This window comes from Microcaecilia unicolor, chromosome 8 (assembly GCF_901765095.1).
Source record: "Microcaecilia unicolor chromosome 8, aMicUni1.1, whole genome shotgun sequence".
Classification (NCBI taxonomy): Eukaryota; Metazoa; Chordata; class Amphibia; order Gymnophiona; family Siphonopidae; genus Microcaecilia; species Microcaecilia unicolor.
In genome coordinates, this window is record NC_044038.1 from 20,612,828 (window position 1) to 20,633,950 (window position 21,123).

A 21,123-nucleotide genomic window follows, 5' to 3' on the forward strand; every position below is an offset into this window, starting at 1 on the left:
GGGGGTGGGGGTGTCAGGGGCGGGGTTTGTGTTTGGGCGGGTTTTGGGCTGGTTTCTGGCCCGGATTGGGCTGGAAAAAAAAATTCTACCTGGCAACCCTGTTTGGCACCTAACTCTTACCTTCAGGATATCCAGACTGCCCCAATTTGACTGCCCCTATCGTATTGACTACTCACTTGTCCTTTAGATTGTAAGCTCTTTGAGCAGGGCCTGTCCTTTTATGTTAAATTGTACAGCGCTGCGTAACCCTAGTAGCGCTTTAGAAATGTTAAGTAGTAGTAGTAGTAATATTAGCTTGATTCTTGGGCTACTAGTCCCACTTTATCTTAGGCATTCCATAAAGGGGTTTAGTTGGGGGGGGGGGGGGGGAGGGGGGATACTGAGGCCAGCACAAATGTTATGTGGGCATCCTACTACTTTACAATAATGTACCAGTACCATGAAACAATGGCCTTCCCCTCCCCTGGGGACTCCTTACACAAGTCACCGACCAGGTTACAAGGCAGGCCAGAGAGAACAGATAAGCTGATTCTAACAGCACCAGGATTCAAAACTAAAGTCCAAAGCAGTGTCGAAATCCCCAAGCCTGACTACTGCCCCCCACCCACCCCAGTCCTTCGACATATACTTAAAGAGCTGAGTTTCCATGACGCAGCACTCCTGGAAGCGCGACGTCATCAGAGCGCGCAGCCGTGACTCGGCAGGCGTCCAGAAAGTTCTGCCCACTAAGCAGATCCATCCTAGAACTACGGGGTAGATGACGTCAACGGTGCGACGGGAGGGGGCGGAGTAGGATGTTGCTATGGAGACCGGGAGCGTGACTCAGCAGGGTCCGGCGATAAAAGTGAGGCGGCGCGGTAAAGTGATACATTCCCGGAGGAAAAGCAGCAGGAGAAGGTGTGTTAGAGCTGCAGTTTGCGCTACCTGAAAGATTTGCTTTTCTGATCATGGAATTTCCTGACTTGGGGAAGCAGTGTTCTGAAAACACCTGCAAACAGCTCGGTAAGAAACGGGGGTTTCTTTGTTTTACTGTGATCTTTTTTTTAAACCATGTACTTATTCTCAGCGAAAGGGGAAGGTGATATTGAAACAGCTACCAACTTCATAGTGTAACTTAAAAAGATATTTAGTATGGAGGGGGAAGCTAGTAGTTTGGTTTGTATGGGGTAATATTAGACTATAGGAATGGGGGGGGGGGGGGGGAGAAAAGTAAAAATTTAAAATTATTTGATGATTGAGTTAAAGGATATATGTTTGTAAACATGTTGCGAGATTTAATGGTTATCTTGGAATTTTGTGGTTGTGTTTGAATGCAGAATCATCAATAAAAAAAAAAGATATTTTAGAAACGGATGTAGAACTCCTATATTAACACATTGTTCTAAATCTAAGCCCCAGCACGAGAACAGCTTGCTAGTCGAATTTTGCTGCTGTCGGGTTGTGATAATTTTGAATATTAGTTTACTTGTCACTTCATGTTGTAGTTCCCTTTATTTTTCCCAAAGCTCAATAGATGGAATATCTTTAAACCAGACCCATAACAAAGCTACAATGAAAACATGACGGAATTTTTAGTCATCATCCTTCTTGTTGCATGCAGAAACCGGGAGACATGACAATAGCAGTAGTAAGTCAGACCAATGGTCCATCTAGCCCAGTATCCTGCTTCTAACATTGGCCAATCCAGGTCACATGTATCTAGTGGAAACCCAAATGGTAGCACCATTCCATGTACCAATCCCGGGGTAAACAGTGGCTTCCCCCATGTCCTCAATGACAGCCTATGGACTTTCCTCCAGGAATTTGTCCAAACGTTTTTTTTTTTCTTTTTTTTTTTTTTTAGCTCTAACCACTATTACCACATCCTCCTGCAGCAAGTTCCAAAGCTTAACTATTCTTTGCGTGAAAAAATATTTTCTCCTATTTGTTTTAAAAGTATTTCCATGTAATTTCATTGAATGTCCCCTGGTCTTTGTACATCTAGCAAAATCTAGGAAGTTAAGTAACATAGTAGATGATGGCAGAAAAAGACCTGCACGGTCCATCCAGTCTGCCCAACAAGATGAAGTCATGTGTATACCTTACCTTGATTTGTACCTGTCTTTTTCAGGGCACAGACCGTATAAGTCTGCCCAGCACTATCCCCTCCTCCCTCCTCCCAACCACCAGCCCTGGCACAGACCAAGTAGTTTCTTCATACCTGTATTTATTTATTTATTTATTTATTTATTTATTTTTCTGTTACAGATTTCCTTCCTCTAAAATGTAACGCTTGTGAACAGGTCTTCTGCAAAGATCATATTACTTATTCTCAACACAAATGCACATCTGCATACAAGAAGGTAAGACAGAGAACGTCTGCTTTCTACTTTTTTGGGATCTGCTAGGTTCATGTGATTTTTGATGTTTGACGTGGCTAGGCTCAACTTGATGGACCTTAATTTGATGAAAAAGTTATTTTAGAATACCAGCACATAAACTAAGCTTATTTTTGTAGTTTAGGAGAAAAACTTTAGGTTCAATACAGGTAGAACAAGCTTTTCTTTTTAAAAAAAATTGCAAACCCCTGTACAAAAGGGGTGAAAATACCTGTAATCATTAATAAAGTAGAAATATGACAGCAAATAAGGGCATCTAGTCTGCCCATCCTCAGTAACCACTAACTCCTCCTTTTCCTAAGAGATCCCACATGCCTGCCCCACACTTTCTTAAATTCTGACACAGTCCTTGTCTCCACCACCCTTTCCGTAAATTAGATTCCTCCTAAGCTTATTCCTTCTTAATTTCATCCTGTGCCCCGCTCATTCCAGTTTTCCTTCATTTGAAAAAGGCTCACCTTCTGTACATTGATGCCACTGAGGTATTCTCTATCCTATCCCCTCTCTTCCAGTGAATACATGTTGAGGGTCATAAGCCTGATGCTATATGTTTTATGACAGAGACTGCTAATTTTGTAGCCACCCTCTGGACTAACTCCATCCTGTTATCTTTTTGAAGATGTGGTCTCCAAAATTGCACACAGTACTCTAAATGGGGCCTCACTAGAGGCTTATGCAAGGGCACAGTCGCCTCTTTCCTGCTGGCCATTCCTCCGCTTATGCACCCGAACATACTTCTTGCTTTTGACTTGTCAGTTTTTCTACCCGTTTGGCTACCTTAAGATCATCAGACACAATCGCCCCCAAGTCCAGCATTTCTTTCGTACACAGAAGCACTTCACCTCCTATAATGTACTGTTTCCTTGGATTCTTGTAACCCAAGTGCATGACCCTGCATTTCTTAGCATTAAATCTTGGTTGCCAATTATAGGACCATTGTTCAAGCTTAGGTAGATCTTCCTCATGCTATCCACACCCTCCGGGGTGTCCACCCTATTACAGAGTTTGGTGTCCTTCACAAAGAGACAAACCTTACCAGACAGGCCTTCCGCAATATCACTCACAAAGATCTTAAAAAGAGCAGGCCCAGGGATTGATCCCTGTGGTATACCACTGATAACATCCTTTTCATTGGAGCATGCTCCATTTACCACTACCCTCTGTCTCCTTCCATTTAACCAGTTTTTAACCCAAGTCACTCAGTTTATCAGTCGCCTATGTAGAACTGTGTCAAAGGCTTTGCTAAAATCCAAGTACACCATATCTAGCACCCTTCCCACGTTCAACTGTTTGGTCACCCAGTCAAAGAAACAAATCAAATTTTGTCTTGACAAAACCTGCCACTAGTAAAACCATGCTGCTTTGGCTCCTACAGTCCATTCGATTTGAGAAGCGTTCCCATTAGTTTAGTCACCACTGAGGTCTGGCTGACAGGTCTGTAATTTGCAACCTCCTCCTCCTACTTGTGTGGAGGGACCACTCCAAACTCTAAGGAAGCACTGAAGCGGTCAGACAGTGAAGCAGCCATAACTTTCTCCGAACAGGCCCCATCGCTTTGTCTATTTAGTTTAGCTAGCTTCTCGCAAACTGTCTTCTGAGAATCAGGCCAGGTCTACCATACATCATGATGCCGGAAATCTTTTATAACCAATTCCACAAACACAGTAACATAGTAAATGACGGCAGATAACGACCTGTACGGTCCATCCAACAAGATAAAACTCATTTTACATAGAATGTGATACTTTATATGTATACACAAGTTTGATTTATAAGTAACTTAGTGACCAAAACTTACCTATTTAGAAAATTTGTGTTAAATGTTAGAATATGTAGTTTAGGGATATTCTGTTCTGTTTTTGCAAGGTTATGTTCTGTTCCTGGAAATGTCCAGTCTTCTTAATGTATGATCCACATTGAACCGAAAGGCAGTGCGGTGCCCCCACCAGCCCATGGTTGTGGCAGGACAAAATGTCCCCAGCCCCCATTCGAGATCTGGTTGCATGTCTTGAACTAACATCCAGTTTTAATCTTGCCTTATCTATTTCCAGGATGTACAGGTTCCTGTGTGTCCACTGTGCAATATCCCAATACCAGTGAGGAAGGGAGTCGTGCCAGATATAGCAGTTGGTGAACACATAGAGCAGAAATGTAAATACAATCCTTCCCAGCACAAACAGAAGGTACTTGGTTTCTAGTGTGCCTTTTTATTACATGATGACTTTTAAAGTTTGTAAAGAGATGTTCACTTAGTAGATGAGAAACTCTCGAAGATAAGACTGTAGCAGTGTTCGGGTGAATAGAGATTGGTTTAGCAGTCAGGTCACTTGAAGAATATATGTGCGTGTGGTGTCACGTCTTTGCACGTGAATGCTGTTGGAAGATGGCATTTTGAAAGGCTTCAGTTTTTATGTAAACATATAAGAAGTATTTAAGAAGCTTGTTTAAATTAGATGTTCCAGCCCTGTGGTTTGATCTTGTTTTCTTCCCTTTTATTTAATACTAGTAAAAGAGGCCCGTTTCAGAGCAAATGAAACGGGGCGCTAGCAAGGTTTTTGTCGCCGCCCCCAATGTCATGACATTTGACGTGAGGGCGGGGCCCGGAGCGATTTCCAACCCGCCTCCCTCCCTCCCTGCCAACCCCTTTTGCTCTGCCATTGCTCCGCCTTCGAGGCGGGGCCCGGAGCGATTTTGGTGGCTTCACCACCACGAACCTTCGAACCTTTTTGAAAGAAGTCAGGGCTTGGCTTCACTGACGTCAGTGTCCTCAGAACGTTGAGGGTGAGTTTTATTATAGTAGATAGCGAGTCTTTGAAAATCTCTCTGCAATTTGTTATGGCACAGATTAGTCTGGACTTTTTTAAACACTAAGCAGCAAAACTGTGATTTGATGGCTAATGGGGAACCATATAGGTGCATGTAGACGATCCAAGAAATCTGGAAGTATAGCCAAGGAGTTTAAAAAATATATATTTCTCTTCCAACTTAGATTTTCACAAATAAGTGTCTGAAACCTGGGTGCAAAAAAAGAGAGCTGATCAAGATGGTGTGTGATCAATGCCAGAGCAATTTCTGTATAAAACATCGCCATCCACTGGACCATGAGTGCAGCAGCAGCAGCGGTAGCAACCATCCACATCGCAAAGCAGGGTAAGGAAAGCTTTGCACTCGGGTAGGCCTGCAGAGTAGGGAAAATTGAACTAAGGTGCTTGCTTTCCAGAAGGCATGTAGCTGTAGCTTTTGAAACAAACACCCTGTAGCACATCTCCCCCCCCCCCCCCCCCCCCCCCCCCCCCACAAGTTATTAGGGACATAAATGCACATTGCCAGTTTTAGCTTGCTTCCTAAAAGGAAAGGATTGCTGTACTGAATACAAAAGATTGGGCTTTTACAATCCTCCAATTTTCATGAGTAAAACTAATCAAATGAACTGCTTGAGTGGAAATTACATAAGTACATAAGTAGTGCCATACTGGGAAAGACCAAAGGTCCATCTAGCCCAGCATCCTGTCACCGAAAGTGGCCAATCCAGGTCAAGGGCACCTGGCACGCTCCCCAAACGTAAAAACATTCCAGACAGGAATTCAAAATGGCCGCTGACTAGTTCGGACGCTCAGCAACGCTCCGAGAATCAAAATGCCAAAGAGAAGGGGCCGCTTATCCTCCGCTGCTGCCCCTCCACGGCAAAGTCTTTCTTTACAATCCACAATGATTAATTACCTTCGCGGTGCACAGATACCAGGAACACCGGGAGCAGGTTCGCTAGGTCGACCGGGTGGAAATGGAACCATTTCGGAGACCGCTGGACTGGAGCTATCGCTCAGCCCCGATGATAGGGCACCTCCCCCGCAACCCTCGGGAGCGAGCACGTCGACGCCGGATCCTAGCAGAACGCCACCGAAGAGTGCAGTCGTCCATAGGACCGAGGAGGAGAGTCGAACTGCGGATAGTGTGGACCTTTCTTGCGATCTAGGTGCCTCTCGAGGGGGAGATATGACAACTATTAACCAGCACCAGACGGAAGCTGAGACCGGAGATAAAACACTACAGTCCGCTGTTGCAGTTACAGAGGTACTTTTTCCTAAGTTTCGGAAACCTACTGAAATTACACTAGAGACTCTATACACCTTGATTGTGGACTTGGGGAATTCCTTAAGTCCACAAATTAAACAATTATCTCAAGAAATGTCTAATATGGACCACAAGGTTCAACAGACTGAACTCAAGATAGAGACAATATCGAAATGTCAAGAAGAATTGGAAAAACAAGTGAAAGAGGTTCATTTAAACCAAGAGACTATGATTAAAGATTTAACTTCTTTAAGGAGACGTACTGAATTCTTGGAGAATGTAACCAGAAATAATAATATCCGCTTTTTAAATTTTCCAAAAAAAATTGGTGTTTTACCAAGGGAAATGCTTAGAAAATACATTACTGAGACACTTGGCGCTTCGGAGGAAATGGTTCCACCATTTACACAGATATATTATTTGCCCCTGAAGCGCCAGGTGTCTCAAGAGCAGCCAGATTTGGATATTTCTTTGATATTGGAAGCTTCAGATACTGAATTAATCCAAGCCTCTACATTAATTGCCACAGTAGCCTTGTCGCCAGATAAAAACTGGCTGATGAGACTTTTCTTCCAAAATAAGGATAAGAGTTTCCTTGGTTTAAAAGTTAGTCTCTTCCCTGATGTGACTAAGGAGACTCAAAAACGTAGACAGAGATTTTTACTTATGAGGCCTGGGGTAATTCAGCTAGGAGGAACGTTTTTCTTAAAGTACCCGTGCAAATGCCTAGTTAAATACCAATCTAATAAATATGTGTTTTATGAGCCGGCACAACTTTCTTTATTTCTGGCTGCAAAAGGACAAGGGAGTATTTAACTTATAGCCCTATATGTTAAGAGAAGATATCTGTTATGAGCAACCGATAAAGGAAAGCTTCCTTAATTATTTTCTTTCGATATCCATTTTGTAATTTTTGAATCTCACAATGTGGACTTTAATTAACATGCTGTAATTGCTTTGAATATTAATTGGTTTCCTTACATATTTGAACAGTGATGTTATTTACTTGACAAGTTTCTTTTTGCTTGTTTAATATATTTAAATTGATAAATAAAGAAATAAATAAAAAAAAAAAAAAAAAAAAAAAAAAACATTCCAGACAAGTTATACCTAAAAATGCGGAATTTTTCCAAGTCCACTTAATAGCAGTCTATGGACTTGTCCTTTAGGAATCTATCTAACCCCTTTTTAAACTCCGTCAAGCTAACCGCCCGTACCATGTTCTCCGGCAACGAATTCCAGAGTCTAATTACACGTTGGGTGAAGAAAAATTTTCTCCGATTCGTTTTAAATTTACCACACTGTAGCTTCAACTCATGCCCTCTAGTCCTAGTATTTTTGGATAGCGTGAACAGTCGCTTCACATCCACCCGATCCATTCCACTCATTATTTTATACACTTCTATCATATCTCCCCTCAGCCGTCTCTTCTCCAAGCTGAAAAGCCCTAGCCTTCTCAGCCTCTCTTCATAGGAAAGTCGTCCCATCCCCACTATCATTTTCGTCGCCCTTCGCTGTACCTTTTCCAATTCTACTATATCTTTTTTGAGATACGGAGACCAGTACTGAACACAATACTCCAGGTGCGGTCGCACCATGGAGCGATACAACGGCATTATAACATCCGCACACCTGGACTCCATACCCTTCCTAATAACACCCAACATTCTATTCGCTTTCCTAGCCGCAGCAGCACACTGAGCAGAAGGTTTCAGCGTATCATCGACGACGACACCCAGATCCCTTTCTTGATCCGTAACTCCTAACGCGGAACCTTGCAAGACGTAGCTATAATTCGGGTTCCTCTTACCCACATGCATCACTTTGCACTTGTCAACATTGAACTTCATCTGCCACTTGCACGCCCATTCTCCCAGTCTCGCAAGGTCCTCCTGTAATCGTTCACATTCCTCCTGCGACTTGACGACCCTGAATAATTTTGTGTCATCGGCGAATTTAATTACCTCACTAGTTATTCCCATCTCTAGGTCATTTATAAATACATTAAAAAGCAACGGACCCAGCACAGACCCCTGCGGGACCCCACTAACTACCCTCCTCCACTGAGAATACTGGCCACGCAATCCTACTCTCTGCTTCCTATCTTTCAACCAGTTCTTAATCCATAATACCCTACCTCCGATTCCATGACTCTGCAATTTCTTCAGGAGTCTTTCGTGCGGCACTTTGTCAAACGCCTTCTGAAAATCCAGATATACAATATCAACCGGCTCCCCATTGTCCACATGTTTGCTTACCCCCTCAAAAAAATTGTTTTAAAACAGACCCAATTTGGGGTTTTTTTTTTTTTTTAAATGACCATCTTGAGTTTTATTGCCTTAAGTAGCACTAGATGATGTTAGAACTGAAACATTTTTGTGAGGCCTCAATTACGTTAACAGCACTGCAGGCCGTTCACGTATGATCCATGCAAGAATTACCTCTAGTTTCACAAGTGTCTTGATACCCAGCCCGTGTAATAAGCCGAACCCACTATATATGGATACAAAGTCTGGCCAGTACATGTTACCACTGTGTATTAGCAAAGATGCCTTTCTTAGTAGTAGCAGCAGACCTGAGGAACAGCATAGTCCCATCAAGTCGGACCCATACAGGTAACTTTCTTTCTGTGCAGATGGAATACATCAGTGCTGTGACTTACAATTCAGAGTTCCTGTGCTTTATTCTAGATGTGCTGCTATACTGAGAACCCAGGACTCTTTGAAAACTTCCAGTAAAATGGTCTGCCAACCTACAATAATGGAAGATTCTACAAATCCACATCAAAACAGGTATGTAAAGTGTGTGTGGGGGGTTCTTTAACTTTTGAAATGCTTGAATAGCATGACTTATGAGCACTTTTGTCTTATCTGCACAGGAGTGCATCGTGGTTGGAGAAGATGTTTGGTATTTCTCAGGCTGGCTCCTTACAGAACGAGTTGGTATGTAAACTAGTAGTGGTCCATGAAATTACAAAATGATGGCAGCAGCTACAGCCTATCCAGTTGGCCTGCTTACAAAAATTAAGCCCTACAGCCCTTTCCTCTGCATTGGGTACCCTGTGCATCTTGTGCATGTATGAATTGATACTGTCCTTATCTCTTCCACCTCCGGGGGGGGGGGGGGGGGGGGGGGGGAGAATGGGACTGTTCTGTGCATAGACGGTTATATTTGTGGAGACAAAAAAATAAGTGGTGCTGGTGCTACCCACCACAAACCAGTCTTGGCTCCAAAAATCCTCTTCATACAAAGTTAGAGAACACAGTGTAACTGTGGTCAGGGCCAACACACTGTAGACACCAAGAATGGGTGTCTTTCCTGGAGATTGTCCGATTGCACAGGGTACAACGCTTAAAGCCACCGAGAATCTTCATGCATAAGGAAGGAAACACTTCCTCAGTAAAATTAAACAAAGTGATGGTGCCTGAAAAAGGGGCAATGCACAGCAAGAATAGGAAAGTTCCTGCCTAAAAGTGGCCCGATAATGATGAAAAATTAAATAAAACTTAAACCTGGGCAAAAAAAAACAAAACTAAACTTAAGACAATTTAAGAGTGAGGTTCCAAAACAGGAAAATAAAGGACAAAAAAATAGCCAAAAGGCACAAAGGAGCTCTCTAGGACTGAGCGATGTGAGGAGACTTTTTTTTTTTTTTTTTTTTTAAACACTCTCCTCACTGCAAAGACAATACGAGGTGGAACGTGTCTCGCACTCCACAAAGCTATTAGACTTTGGTAAATTTTGGACTGGGCGATGCAAGTTGCCGTCACTCATGAGAATACATAAGCCCCCTTGTCCTTGGAGAATCAGGTTTTCAGGATATCCACAATGCATATGCATGCACTTGCTCCTTGGTAGGCATAAGTTATTCTGGATGTCCAGAAAATCAGTGATGCATCCTGATGGGACTGGGTTGAGAGAGCCTGGCCTAAGGACTTAACTGAGAATCATTGTCCTAGACTTCTGTTTGCAAGATGCTCATGAACTTAATGCTTAATGACTTTTACAGAGTGAAGAAGCAGTGCTGCAACGAGCCCTGGAGCTGTCCTTGGAGGAATGGATGAGAAATTGTTCTATTACTCGGGTATGCACTGGAAAAGAATTTTATATATATATATATATAATTTTTTTTTTTTTTTCTTTAAATAACTGACTCCTTCCATTGGTCTGTTCTGTTGGAAACAAATTGCCTTCAGATATTCAACACCTTAGTTAGAGAACAGTTTTCTAGAAATAGAACAGGTTCGAATGTGTACTGGGCCAGATTGGGATGGAGGTGTCTTGGTTCTTCTCCCCCCCCCCCCCCCCCCCTTCTCTGAAAAAGAAATCACTGATTTTCTGTTGGGGAAGTAGACGAACACCTGTAGTAGTAGTAACTATGTTTTTCTAGATCAGCTGTAGTGCTGAAAGGTATATCTCCTCTTTCTTCTCGAGGCTGGTAAACAGGTATTCTGTACATACACCCCTCCCATTTCACTTCTGTCAAGCATCAGTGTCTCTTAATGACTAAAGTATTTTAAAATTGCTTCTGATGAAAGCTCTCTTTAGCCCCTAGGAAAAAAAGCTGGTGTGTGCTGAAGAAATATTCAAAAAACCTAAGCCACCGATGTTGCCCTGAAGACTTACCATTACTTTTTAAAGCGCAGCTGAACTGGGCCCTTGATGATTCTTTACCAATGGCTATGGACTTGCTGCATGAAATATTCTTATTACTACCCTTGTTATTTGCATTTTTTATTTAAAGGTCTGATTTTTAAAGCATTTGCAGTATTAGATGGTAATGCAGCATTATCTATGTATGCTAGAGCTCTCAATCTATAAATAAAGGGGGAGTGGGAGACAGGGTGTGCAATAGTTCATAAAAATAACAAAAAAGATTGTATTCTGAGGATCACCCTGTATGGCACAGGGAAGTGGAGGAGTACCTTAGTGGTTAGTGCAGTGGACTTTCATCTTGGGGAACTGGGTTTGAGTCCCACTGCAGCTCCTTGTGACTCTGGGCAAGTCACTTAACCCTCCATTGTCCAGGTACAAATAAGTACCTGTATGTGATACATAAACTGCTTTGAATGTAGTTGCAAAAAAAAAAAAAAAAAGTCCCTTTCCCTTAATTTGTATATCAATCTGGATGCGCCTAACCTAAAGACTCAAAACCTAGCCCAAGACTCATCGATTGCTACACTAGAAAATTGCTGGAGAACTTGTAACACATCAATGCTGCTAGGGTAATGAGCTACTTGATATTTTGCTGTGACTATCTTTCCTGGGGTTAGGGGACCATTTTTGCCCAGGAGAATTAAAGCCAGGTACTATCGTGGCTGGCTTAATTCCTTGCAAAATAAGCCACCTACAGCATTTTTTTTGTACCACCAAGCTGTTGCTACTTTATAAAAACACGGACCACCTATTGTACTCCTAGTTATGCAGGACGCCATGCACTATTGAACTGTTTATTTTTAATCACATAAGCCACTGCCAAAACCATGTATTATGTCAAATTTTCTCCTAGTATTTCTTAAACTGTACTTCATTGTGATAGCATTTGAATGAGGGTATATGCTAGAAAATGTAAATACTGAGGGGGGGGGGGTACAATACATATAGTATAAATTATATTTACAATACCTTAATAAACCTTTAAATTTGATATGTTTGGTAATAGCTTCTGTTATTTTACTCGCATTTGCTTGGGCTTACTTGTCTGCCTTTTTCAGTAAGGGAACAGTGATAGCACACCTATAATCCAAGTTAAGATGGCTGCTCAGGCTTCTTAAAATAAGGGAACTTTTAAAAAGTTCAGGCATATAGCCACTGATGTAATGAAACACAAACAGCAGAAGTTCACATGTAGCTTTCAATTTTATTATTTACATTTAACTGTTAGCAAAATTCAACCTGATCAGAATGGTTTCTAGCTTCGGTTTGGCCTTCGCCCAGAGGTTGATGGAACTGCTCTTCGCTTCGCTCTTACTGCAGAGGGTGGTTCTTTTGGGGCAGTAGATGGCAGTTGTGGAGAATTAGGTTGATTAATGGCTGTATTGGAGTCAGCAAGAAAAAAAAAAGTAAAGTTCTCATAAGGCAGAAACTTGTTAAAAAGCCACTAAGGCCCAGATGCACTAAACGTTTTTCATCGTTAAATGAGCCCTTAAGGAAGAATTTCCGATCCTTTCCATGCACTAAAGCCTATTTTTCGACGGTAGTAGCAGCTAACGAAAACGGAATGGAGATGAGCAATTAGTGTGAAACCCCCATTAAAACGACATGCACTAACCTTTTCCGATTGCCTTTACGCAGGAAAAAGGCAGGAAAACTAACGAGAGGTCTGGACCTCTCGTTAGGACAGCTCTGTGCCAGGAAAAAGTGTTAAGTGAAAAAATAAACAAACTTTGAGCCAATCCCAGCGCATTAGCAGAGCTAAAAGCGCTGTGATTGGTCCAAAGGACCTCAGAAAACACATAAAAAAATAAAAATAAAAAAAGGATCGGGAGGGGGCAAGGGCGCTCATCAGGAGCGTCCTGTACGGACGGCCTTGCCCCCCCCCGCTGCTCCCCACTTTCCGCCGCTCCCCCCACCCCGAAAAAGCAAACTTCTAGAAGCCCCTGCCCCCCTCCCTTCCTCACTACTCTCTCACCTCAGCTCCGCCTCCCGACATCCTCCGTCTGTGCCCCGCCCCCTTTTGGGGTCGTCGCCGCCATTCCCCTCCTCCATCGGGCCCCCCTTCCTCTTACCGGGCCCGTGCAGCGCCTCTCTCCTCTGTCCGAAGGCGCTGCACGGGCAAGAAGAAAGCTGAATCAGCTGATGCCTGCCTTCGCGATGGCGCGTCTTTCTCCTGCTGCGCCCGCCCCTGTCTGACGTCAGTAACCTACGTAGGTTACTGACGTCAGACAGGGGCGGGCCCAGGAGGAGAAAGACGCTCTATCGAAGCTAGGCGAAGGCAGGCACCAGCTGATTCAGCTTTCTTCTTGCCCGTGCAGCGCCTTCGGACAGAGGAGAGAGGCGCTGCACGGGCCCGGTAAGAGGAAGGGGGGCCCGATGGAGGAGGGGAATGGCGGCGACGACCCCAAAAGGGGGCGGGGCACAGACGGAGGATGTCGGGAGGCGGAGCTTAGGTGAGAGAGTAGTGAGGAAGGGAGGGGGGCAGGGGCTTCTAGAAGTTTGCTTTTTCGGGGTGGGGGGAGCGGCGGAAAGTGGGGAGCAGCGGGGGGGGGGGGGGGGCAAGGCCGTCCGTACAGGACGCTCCTGATGAGCGCCCTTGCCCCCTCCCGATCCTTTTTTTATTTTTATTTTGATTTGGGAGCCATGTGCTTGCGATTTGACTGTGTTTTGAACGTTTCTGGCATGCGCAGAGCAGCCAGCATAACGCTTGGCTGCTTTGCGCATGCTTTACGAGCCGATTACCGACGGGGATTGGTGCATCGTTCTTTCCAATACCGCACCAAACTTTTTGGGGCTGTGTTTTTGGAGCATGCTTCGTTATTTGAAATTCGGTAAAGGTTTTAACGTTTCTGATTTTTTTACGTTTGCTTGATGCATCTACCCCTAAGTGTCTAAACAGACTCTCACTTCCTCCCCTCTCAGACTAGGGTTAACTATTTTCAAGGTTTGTAGCACCTTGAAGACCCACTGTTATGAAACAACCTGTAAAATGTGTGTTAAAAAAAAAAAAAGAGCCCACCATAAAAGGAAGGAAGTAAGGAAAAGAAAGTTTAACAGAAATAAGGGGAACTAGAGAGGCTATAGCACCTCTCAATGAGGTACAATGGGCAAAGGAGAAAAGGCCAAGATGGAAACATAAGAGAAAAAGGGTGTTAACAATGGGCAGAAAGTGATACGGGGAAAAGGCAGAAATGCAAATATTTTTGTTTAATACTCTTATATAAAAGAGGACCCTGAGGGACCACATCTGGCTGGCAAATGTACATATGGAAATAAAATGAATACTGTATCCTTCATCAGTGTGTGTTTATGAATAGCTTTTCAAACCATGGGGTTTGGATGAGATATAACCCAGGGACTGTAGAATGGTTCTAGCATCTCTGAGGGGATATATATATATATAGTACATTTTTATAGAAAAAGGTTCCACAAGAGTGGACAATTAGTTCTGGTCCCTCTCCACAAGTAACAGAAGAAGTTGGAAACTACTGGCCAGTACGCTTTACTTTAGTAGTAAGACAAGCAAAGGGTGATTCTTCTAAAGCAAAATCATAGTGGTGTACAAAATGAAGGGTTTAACTGTTACATCACTTGGACATATAAGAGACGGGAACATAAGAACAGCCATACTGGGATCAAACCAATGGTCCATCTAGCCCAGTATCCTGCTTCCAGCAGGGGGGCAATCCAGGTCACAAGTACATAGCAGAAACCCAAGTAGTAGCAACATTCCATGCAACCAATCCCGAGGCAAGCAGTTGCTTCCCTCGTCCACCTCAATAACAAATTATGGGGTCCTTTTAGAAAGGCGTGCTAGCATTTTCAGCGAGCACTAAAAATAAGCATGCGCTAAATGTTAGTTGTCCATATATTTCTATGGGTGTTGCCAGTGTTTAGTGCACCCTAAAACCACTAGCATGCCTTTGTAAAAGTCCCCTTACGTGCAGGATGACAGACTCAGAACAAGAAGCTTTGCTGCAACTGAAGAGAGGGCCTCGGCTGGCGGGGGTTGGGGTCCCCCATGAGCAAAGATAGGCGATGGAGGGGGAGGGGGGTCCAGGGCCAAATCTACAGGGACCCAGGCCCCTGTGGCCCTACGCAGATATGCCCCTGGCAGTGCCCCCTAGGATACCTGGTTGGTATCATGGCATGTGAGGGGGACCAGTGCACTATGCTGGCTCCTCCCACGACCAAATGGCTTGGATTTGGTTGTTTTTGAGATGGGCGTCCTCAGTTTCCATTATCGTCGAAAACCAAGGTCGCCCTAAATGTGGAGATTCGGGCGTCCCTGACCGTATTATGGAAACAAAAAATGGACGCCCATCTTGTTTCGCTAATACTGGATGCCCCACCCCTTTACCGGGACGTCCTTAGAGATGGGTGCCCTTAGAGATGGTCGTCCCCGTTCGATTATACCCCCTGCACATATTTTTTGAGATTACTGCAACCAGAACGGAACACAATAATCAAGGTGAGATCGCAACATGGAGCAATACAGAGACATTATAATAGTCTTGACCTCATTTTGCATCCCTTTCCTAATAAAGCTTAGCATCCTGTTTGCTTTTTTTGGCTGCCGCCGCACACTGGTCAGATTTCAGCATATTGTCTACAACGACACCTAGATCTTTTTTTTGGTGCTGACCCCCCAAGGTGGACCCTAGCACCAGGTGACTATGATTCAGATCATTTTTCCCAATGTGTATCACTTTCCATTTGTCCACAGTAAATTTCATCTGCCATTTGGATGTCTAGTCTTCCAGTTTTCTAAGGTCTTCCTGCAATTTTTCAAAGTTCATATTTCTTTTGACAACTTTGAATAGTTTTGTGTTATGTAAATAAGTGTTTAATGGAGGCCAGGTTAAACGTTTCTTCATAATTGTACCCATTATTTCAGCCATGGCAAACTCAAACCTGTGATGTTGTAATACTGACTGCCACTAGAAGTGAACAGCACAACGATACAATAAAAGTTGAGTGAACCAGGACAAGAGAGGAGAGAAGGGGCTAGGGTCAGAGATTCTAGAGAAAGGAAAAGGAGATTTTGTTTTGTTTGTTTGTTTAGAGCAAAAGCCAAGTAAGATGATCACAGGAAGACCTGTACAAAGAGCTAAGTCTTCAACATTGTCTTAGCTTTAGATATGAAGGGTCCCAATGAAGCTCTAATGGAAGAGTTCTGCAGCAATGAGGTGAGATAAATGAAAGCCATACTACACTATACAGTGCACATGAGAATGTTAGCAGTGGAGGAATGCAAGGGTCGACAAGAGGAGCAGTAGAGGAATGCAAGGGCCCATAAAAGAGGAGAAGGGCAGAGAGATAGACCAATACAATGAACTTAAGGAGCCAAATGTTGATCTGACAAGAGTGAAATCAGATGGCCTAAGACTATACATTAAATTTCATGGCTGTGTTTTGAACAAGTAAATGCTTTGATATAAAGGGATGCTGGCAAGTCACGTAGGGAATTATAGTAGTCAAGATGATTAAAGGTTTGCAGAGCTCTAGTATATCCAGGTACAGTCTAAGAAATCTAACTTTCCACAGGGCACAGGAAAGGAATGGAAAGCAAAGCAAATAAATGCAACAATGAAAAGGGGCTGAGCAAAGGCTACTAGAGAACCAAAGCATTAAGGACTAATTTGTGTTGGGAAATCAGGATGCTATTTTATCCAAACTAAGACCTAGAATGGCTGATCCCACCTAGCATGAGAGTAATCAAGAACTGGATGTCACCAGCTTATAGATGAGCAGTAATAATATCTTGGATGAGGGTTAGAGCTATGATCAAATAAAATAGGTGTGCTAATAAAAGGACCCCCCCCCCCTCCCAATGTCTTTCAGGCATGTTGTTTTTGTAAACCACCTTGTAAATGTCCTTCAGGAAAGGCAGTGTATCAAATGAAGTAAACCATAAAGACTGGGGTCTCCACAGAGATAAAAGGGAGGGGGGTTGGATAGTGCGTCGCCCTGAGAAACCTGAAAGGTGCAAAAATATAGATAAGTTTCCCTAACAAGTTTAAAGCAGTCCCAGTTAGGCCAGTCTCCTGCAGCTAGGTCAAGAGACATGTATGTATGATATCACATCAAAGGCAGCACTCAATCTTACTGAATCAGTAGAACATCTCTGAGCATCCAGGTGACAAATATCATTTAACAATGCTATTAAGGCAGTCTCAGTGCTGTTACCCTGTCTAAACCCAGAATGTCTTGGGTGAAAATTATTTGAATTCCAGAAGCAGGATAGCTGTTGATGGGTTTTCTCCATCAGTTTTGCAAGAGGAGTACCAACTGAATAAAGGTTCTGTATGAAGGGCAGATCTGCATGTCTTTTTTTAGGACTGGCCTAATGATGGATAGCTTCCATAGCTGAGGAATTATGCTCTAAGACCAGTGTTGCTCAAATCTAGAAGAACAGGACACTGAGGTGTATTTTCAAAGCACTTAGACTTACAAAGTTACATAGGTTATGGAACTTTGTAAGTCTAAGTGCTTTGAAAATGAGCCCCAATGTGAACTAACAGTGCTGGACAAGCCATGAACAGCAGGAAGCACATGGTCTAACAGAGGTGATAAACATCTAAAACAAAGGTGGGCTATATTTTGATAGTATCGTTTTCATATAGGATAATTACAAGTTCTTGAGGGATACAGCAATGCACTAAAGCTGCAGACCAGAAATGAAAGGTGAATAATCGCCTACATTTACTTGCTTTTATCTGCATAAACACCATTCCTCAGGGGTCTGTGCTAGGACCGCTGCTTTTTAATATATTTATAAATGATTTAGAGATGGGAGTAACTAGCGAGGTAATTAAATTTGCTGATGACACAAAGTTATTCAAAGTCATTAACTCGCGACAGGATTGTGAAACATTACAGAACGACCTTACGAGACTGGGCGGCTAAATGGCAGATGACGTTTAATGTGAGCAAGTGCAAGGTGATGCATGCAGGAAAAAAGAACCCGAATTATAGCTACGTCATGCTCCACGTTAGGAGTTACAGACCAAGAAAGGGATCTGGGTGTCGTCGTCAATAATACACTGAAACCTTCTGCTCAGTGTGCTGCTGCAGCTAGGAAAGCGAATAGAATGTTGGGTATTATTAGGAAAGGTATGGATAACAGGTGCCCTTGGCCTGGATTGGCCGCTGTCGTGGACAGGATGCTGGGCTCGATGGACCCTTGGTCTTTTCCCAGTGTGGCATTACTTACGTACAGGAATTAGCAACATGTTTAGGCAAAATTATGTTCTGTTACTGTACAGTATGATACTTAAGTCTATGAAGCATTAAACTGTAGCTCACCTGGTATCTCATAAGGCCAGAACTCATTACAGTTAGGACAGTGTGGGTCAGTCTGGCCTTTGAAGTATGTCGCAACACAGGGTAAGTGGATCTGGATGCCGCAGGTATCACAAATTTGACTCTAGAAATAAAAAGTTGATTTTATTTAGCTCCATGCATTTTTGCCAAAGCTAAGAGCTATGAAAAAAAAAACCCAGCTAAATATAAGACTTTATATACATGAACATGATTTGCATGCACTGCTTCTACCATATGCAAATCTCTTTCACGCATATTCATTGTGGATATCCTAAAAACCTGACTGGCAAGGGGTACTTCAGGACCGGACTTAAATGAGCAGTGTGCTGATGTCTATGCAAATCTTTGTACGCAGTTTTATCTTGTGTGCTGAACTCTCTTTCATATAATGCAATTAAGAATAGAAAACTGTGTGCAAAACCCATGCTAAGTTCTGCACAAAGCTTCCCGCACTTTATTACTCTGGCCACTCAGGCCCTCATGATCAAAAGCAAACTCTGGCGCTAGAGGCTGTTAACGCCATACTAGCGCCAGAGTTTGCAGCCGACCCATGATCAGAGCCCTCGAGCGCCTGAAACAGCTCACTCGAGGGCTCTCAGCGCAAGTAGCATGCAAAATGCATGCTAAACAGGGCTTTTAGCGCAATTAGCTTGCAAATGCATGCTAATTGGCGCTTAACGCATTCATCCCCAATGATCAGTGACCAGCGCGCCAAAGATTGGGTCGCTGGCCGCAGCAAAATCAACGCCAGCTCCGAGCTGGCGTTAGATTTTGCGGATCATTGGGGAGGAATGGTGAGCCCTGTCCAGCATGCAGTTGCATGCTGGCAGGCCCCCCTTCCCCCCCCAAGGCAAACTCGAACGGGGGGCTGGAGGTCCGGTGGGTCTCCAGCCCCCAAAACCCCCAGAAATCGTTCTTCCATCGACGGGGGGGAGGGGGGGGGCTGGAGGTCCGGTGCACCTCCAGCCCACCCCAAATCCTCCCCCCAGCGTTGTCTTTAAATTCCCTGGTGGTCCATGGTGTCGTGGCACCCCCCTGGCACCGTCCCGGCCCCCCTACCTTTCTGTTGGAGGAGGGACGCAGCCTGCCTGCCTCCCTCCTCTTCCAGTCAGTCGACGCTCAAAATGGCGGCGCCCAGCACCGCCCACTGCATCCTGGGATGCACTGGGCGGGGCTACAGACCACCTCCCCACCCCCCCGTCGATGGAGCAACAATTACTGGGGGTTTCGGGGGCTGGAGACCCACCGATCCTCCAGCCCCCCCCCCGTCGCTGGGTGGGAGAGGGTTTGGCCGGCAGTGGCGGCCACAACGTTTTCTGGGGGTTTGGGGGGGGGGGGCCTCGTTGTTCGGGCCTCGGGCCAGGCTGTTTGACAGGTTTGGGGTTTTGACAGCCCAGACCTGTCAAACAAGTGCGGGAGGATTGTGCTGAGCGCATGCTCGGGCGCAATTCTCCCGCACTTCAACATGATAATCAAAGATAATAGCGCTGCTTAGATTTGCATGCATTATCTTTGATCATCGATGCAGAAAAGCCCTGCGCTATTTTTAGGGTGCTGTTTGGAACAGCACAGGGCTTTTGATCATCTGGGCCTAAAAGAGCAACACACGGAGAGGGAATGGGTTAAGAGGGGAGGCATTAACAATTACAGCTGGACTCCTGTACTCTTGTGCCCCCAGCTCTATTAGCTAATGCCCCTCCCCTACCAGACAGTATGCAGGGAACTGGAAAGGAGGTCTGGGTGAGGCAGGAAGAGTTAATCCAGACCCTTTTCTATCATTATCTGTCCTTTCCCCTCCTTTTTAGGTGGTGAAGTTCAGCAGGTGAAGGGAGGCTGGAACGGATAAATCAGAGCAAAGAAAAAAAAAAAAAAAGCTACTTTGCTCTGCCTAGTTAGGATTTAAGGCACCACATAAAGACGCTGCTACCTGCCTAAGGGTGTATTGTCCAACCAGAGTATTAAGGTCTCAAAGGAAATGTTTGCTCCACGTCCTTCTTTTCACCAAGCTCTTCTAGAAGGATCATTCACGTATGTTTTTTTTTTATTGCTGGTCCTACGATGTGGAACGATCTTCCTTTAGAACTAAGGCAATTGGCCTCTTCACTTTCTTTCAGGAACCAAAGACTTTTCACCAGGCCTTTGGAGTTATGACGATTAATAACGTTAGTAGTTTGAAGAAATATTTATAAGGTGTAGTCTGTTAAACTTTTCAAGAATGGATTCTGAATGTTAATTTTAATGTGGGTTTTTTTGTAATTTTAATTTATGTATGTTGTACTGTAACCCGCTTAGGTTAAACAGACAATGAGGGATATAAATGTGAGACAGATAAATAGCACTAGCAGAAAGTGCTGTTTATGGGTCAGCACCTAACATAGCAACCTGGATTTACCATAACAGACCTGCACCTCCAAGTGTACCCCAGTACTTGTTACCTGCTTCACAGGAGTATTTTAGGCCATATGGTAGTTATTTTTCCAGTATTTTCCTCTATTATAACATGGGTTTCTGAATGGTTCTTAATTTTAAGAGAATCCCAAGAGTATATTTTTGTATTCATAGGTAGATTGGATAATTATTATTCAATTACAATTAGTACTTCATCTACATCTGCAGGATGAACAGTAGTACTGAGCTTTCTGGGAGTTCACCCTGTGGCCTCTGCCCCCACCCAGACAACACACTTATACCC

General features: G+C 43.9%; 2 protein-coding genes across 3 annotated transcripts in view; one reads left to right on the forward strand and one right to left on the reverse strand.

The window, feature by feature from the left end:
* The first annotated feature begins 815 nt into the window (after positions 1–815).
* ZFAND2A (zinc finger AN1-type containing 2A) lies at positions 816–11,444 on the forward strand. Its single transcript, XM_030213334.1, has 8 exons — positions 816–1,002; positions 2,248–2,342; positions 4,430–4,561; positions 5,368–5,528; positions 9,140–9,241; positions 9,328–9,391; positions 10,459–10,533; positions 10,998–11,444. The coding sequence occupies exons 1-8, from the start codon at positions 948–950 to the stop codon at positions 11,025–11,027; spliced, it is 714 nt and encodes a 237-aa protein (XP_030069194.1). The 5' UTR covers positions 816–947; the 3' UTR covers positions 11,028–11,444.
* An 845-nt stretch (positions 11,445–12,289) lies between these two features.
* NSMCE1 (NSE1 homolog, SMC5-SMC6 complex component) overlaps positions 12,290–21,123 on the reverse strand; it is a 32,715-nt gene continuing 23,881 nt past the window's right edge. Inside the window, exons 7-8 of one of the 2 annotated variants that reach the window (XM_030212936.1) lie at positions 18,414–18,534; positions 12,290–12,494 (exon numbers count right to left, since the gene is read on the reverse strand). In XM_030212936.1, coding sequence (XP_030068796.1) covers positions 12,361–12,494; positions 18,414–18,534 — 255 coding nt within the window. In that variant the 3' untranslated portion in view covers positions 12,290–12,360. The remainder of the gene's footprint in view (positions 12,495–18,413; positions 18,535–21,123) is intronic. The other variant, XM_030212937.1, reaches the window with a different exon arrangement.

Excerpts from the sequence above, each read along its gene's own strand:
- ZFAND2A (XM_030213334.1), top strand. The coding sequence starts at position 948 with ATGGAATTTCCTGACTTGGGGAAGCAGTGTTCTGAAAACACCTGCAAA. Across the intron at positions 4,562-5,367 it reads CTTCCCAGCACAAACAGAAG|ATTTTCACAAATAAGTGTCT; the intron begins GTACTTGGTTTC and ends CTTCCAACTTAG. Across the intron at positions 5,529-9,139 it reads CATCCACATCGCAAAGCAGG|ATGTGCTGCTATACTGAGAA; the intron begins GTAAGGAAAGCT and ends GCTTTATTCTAG.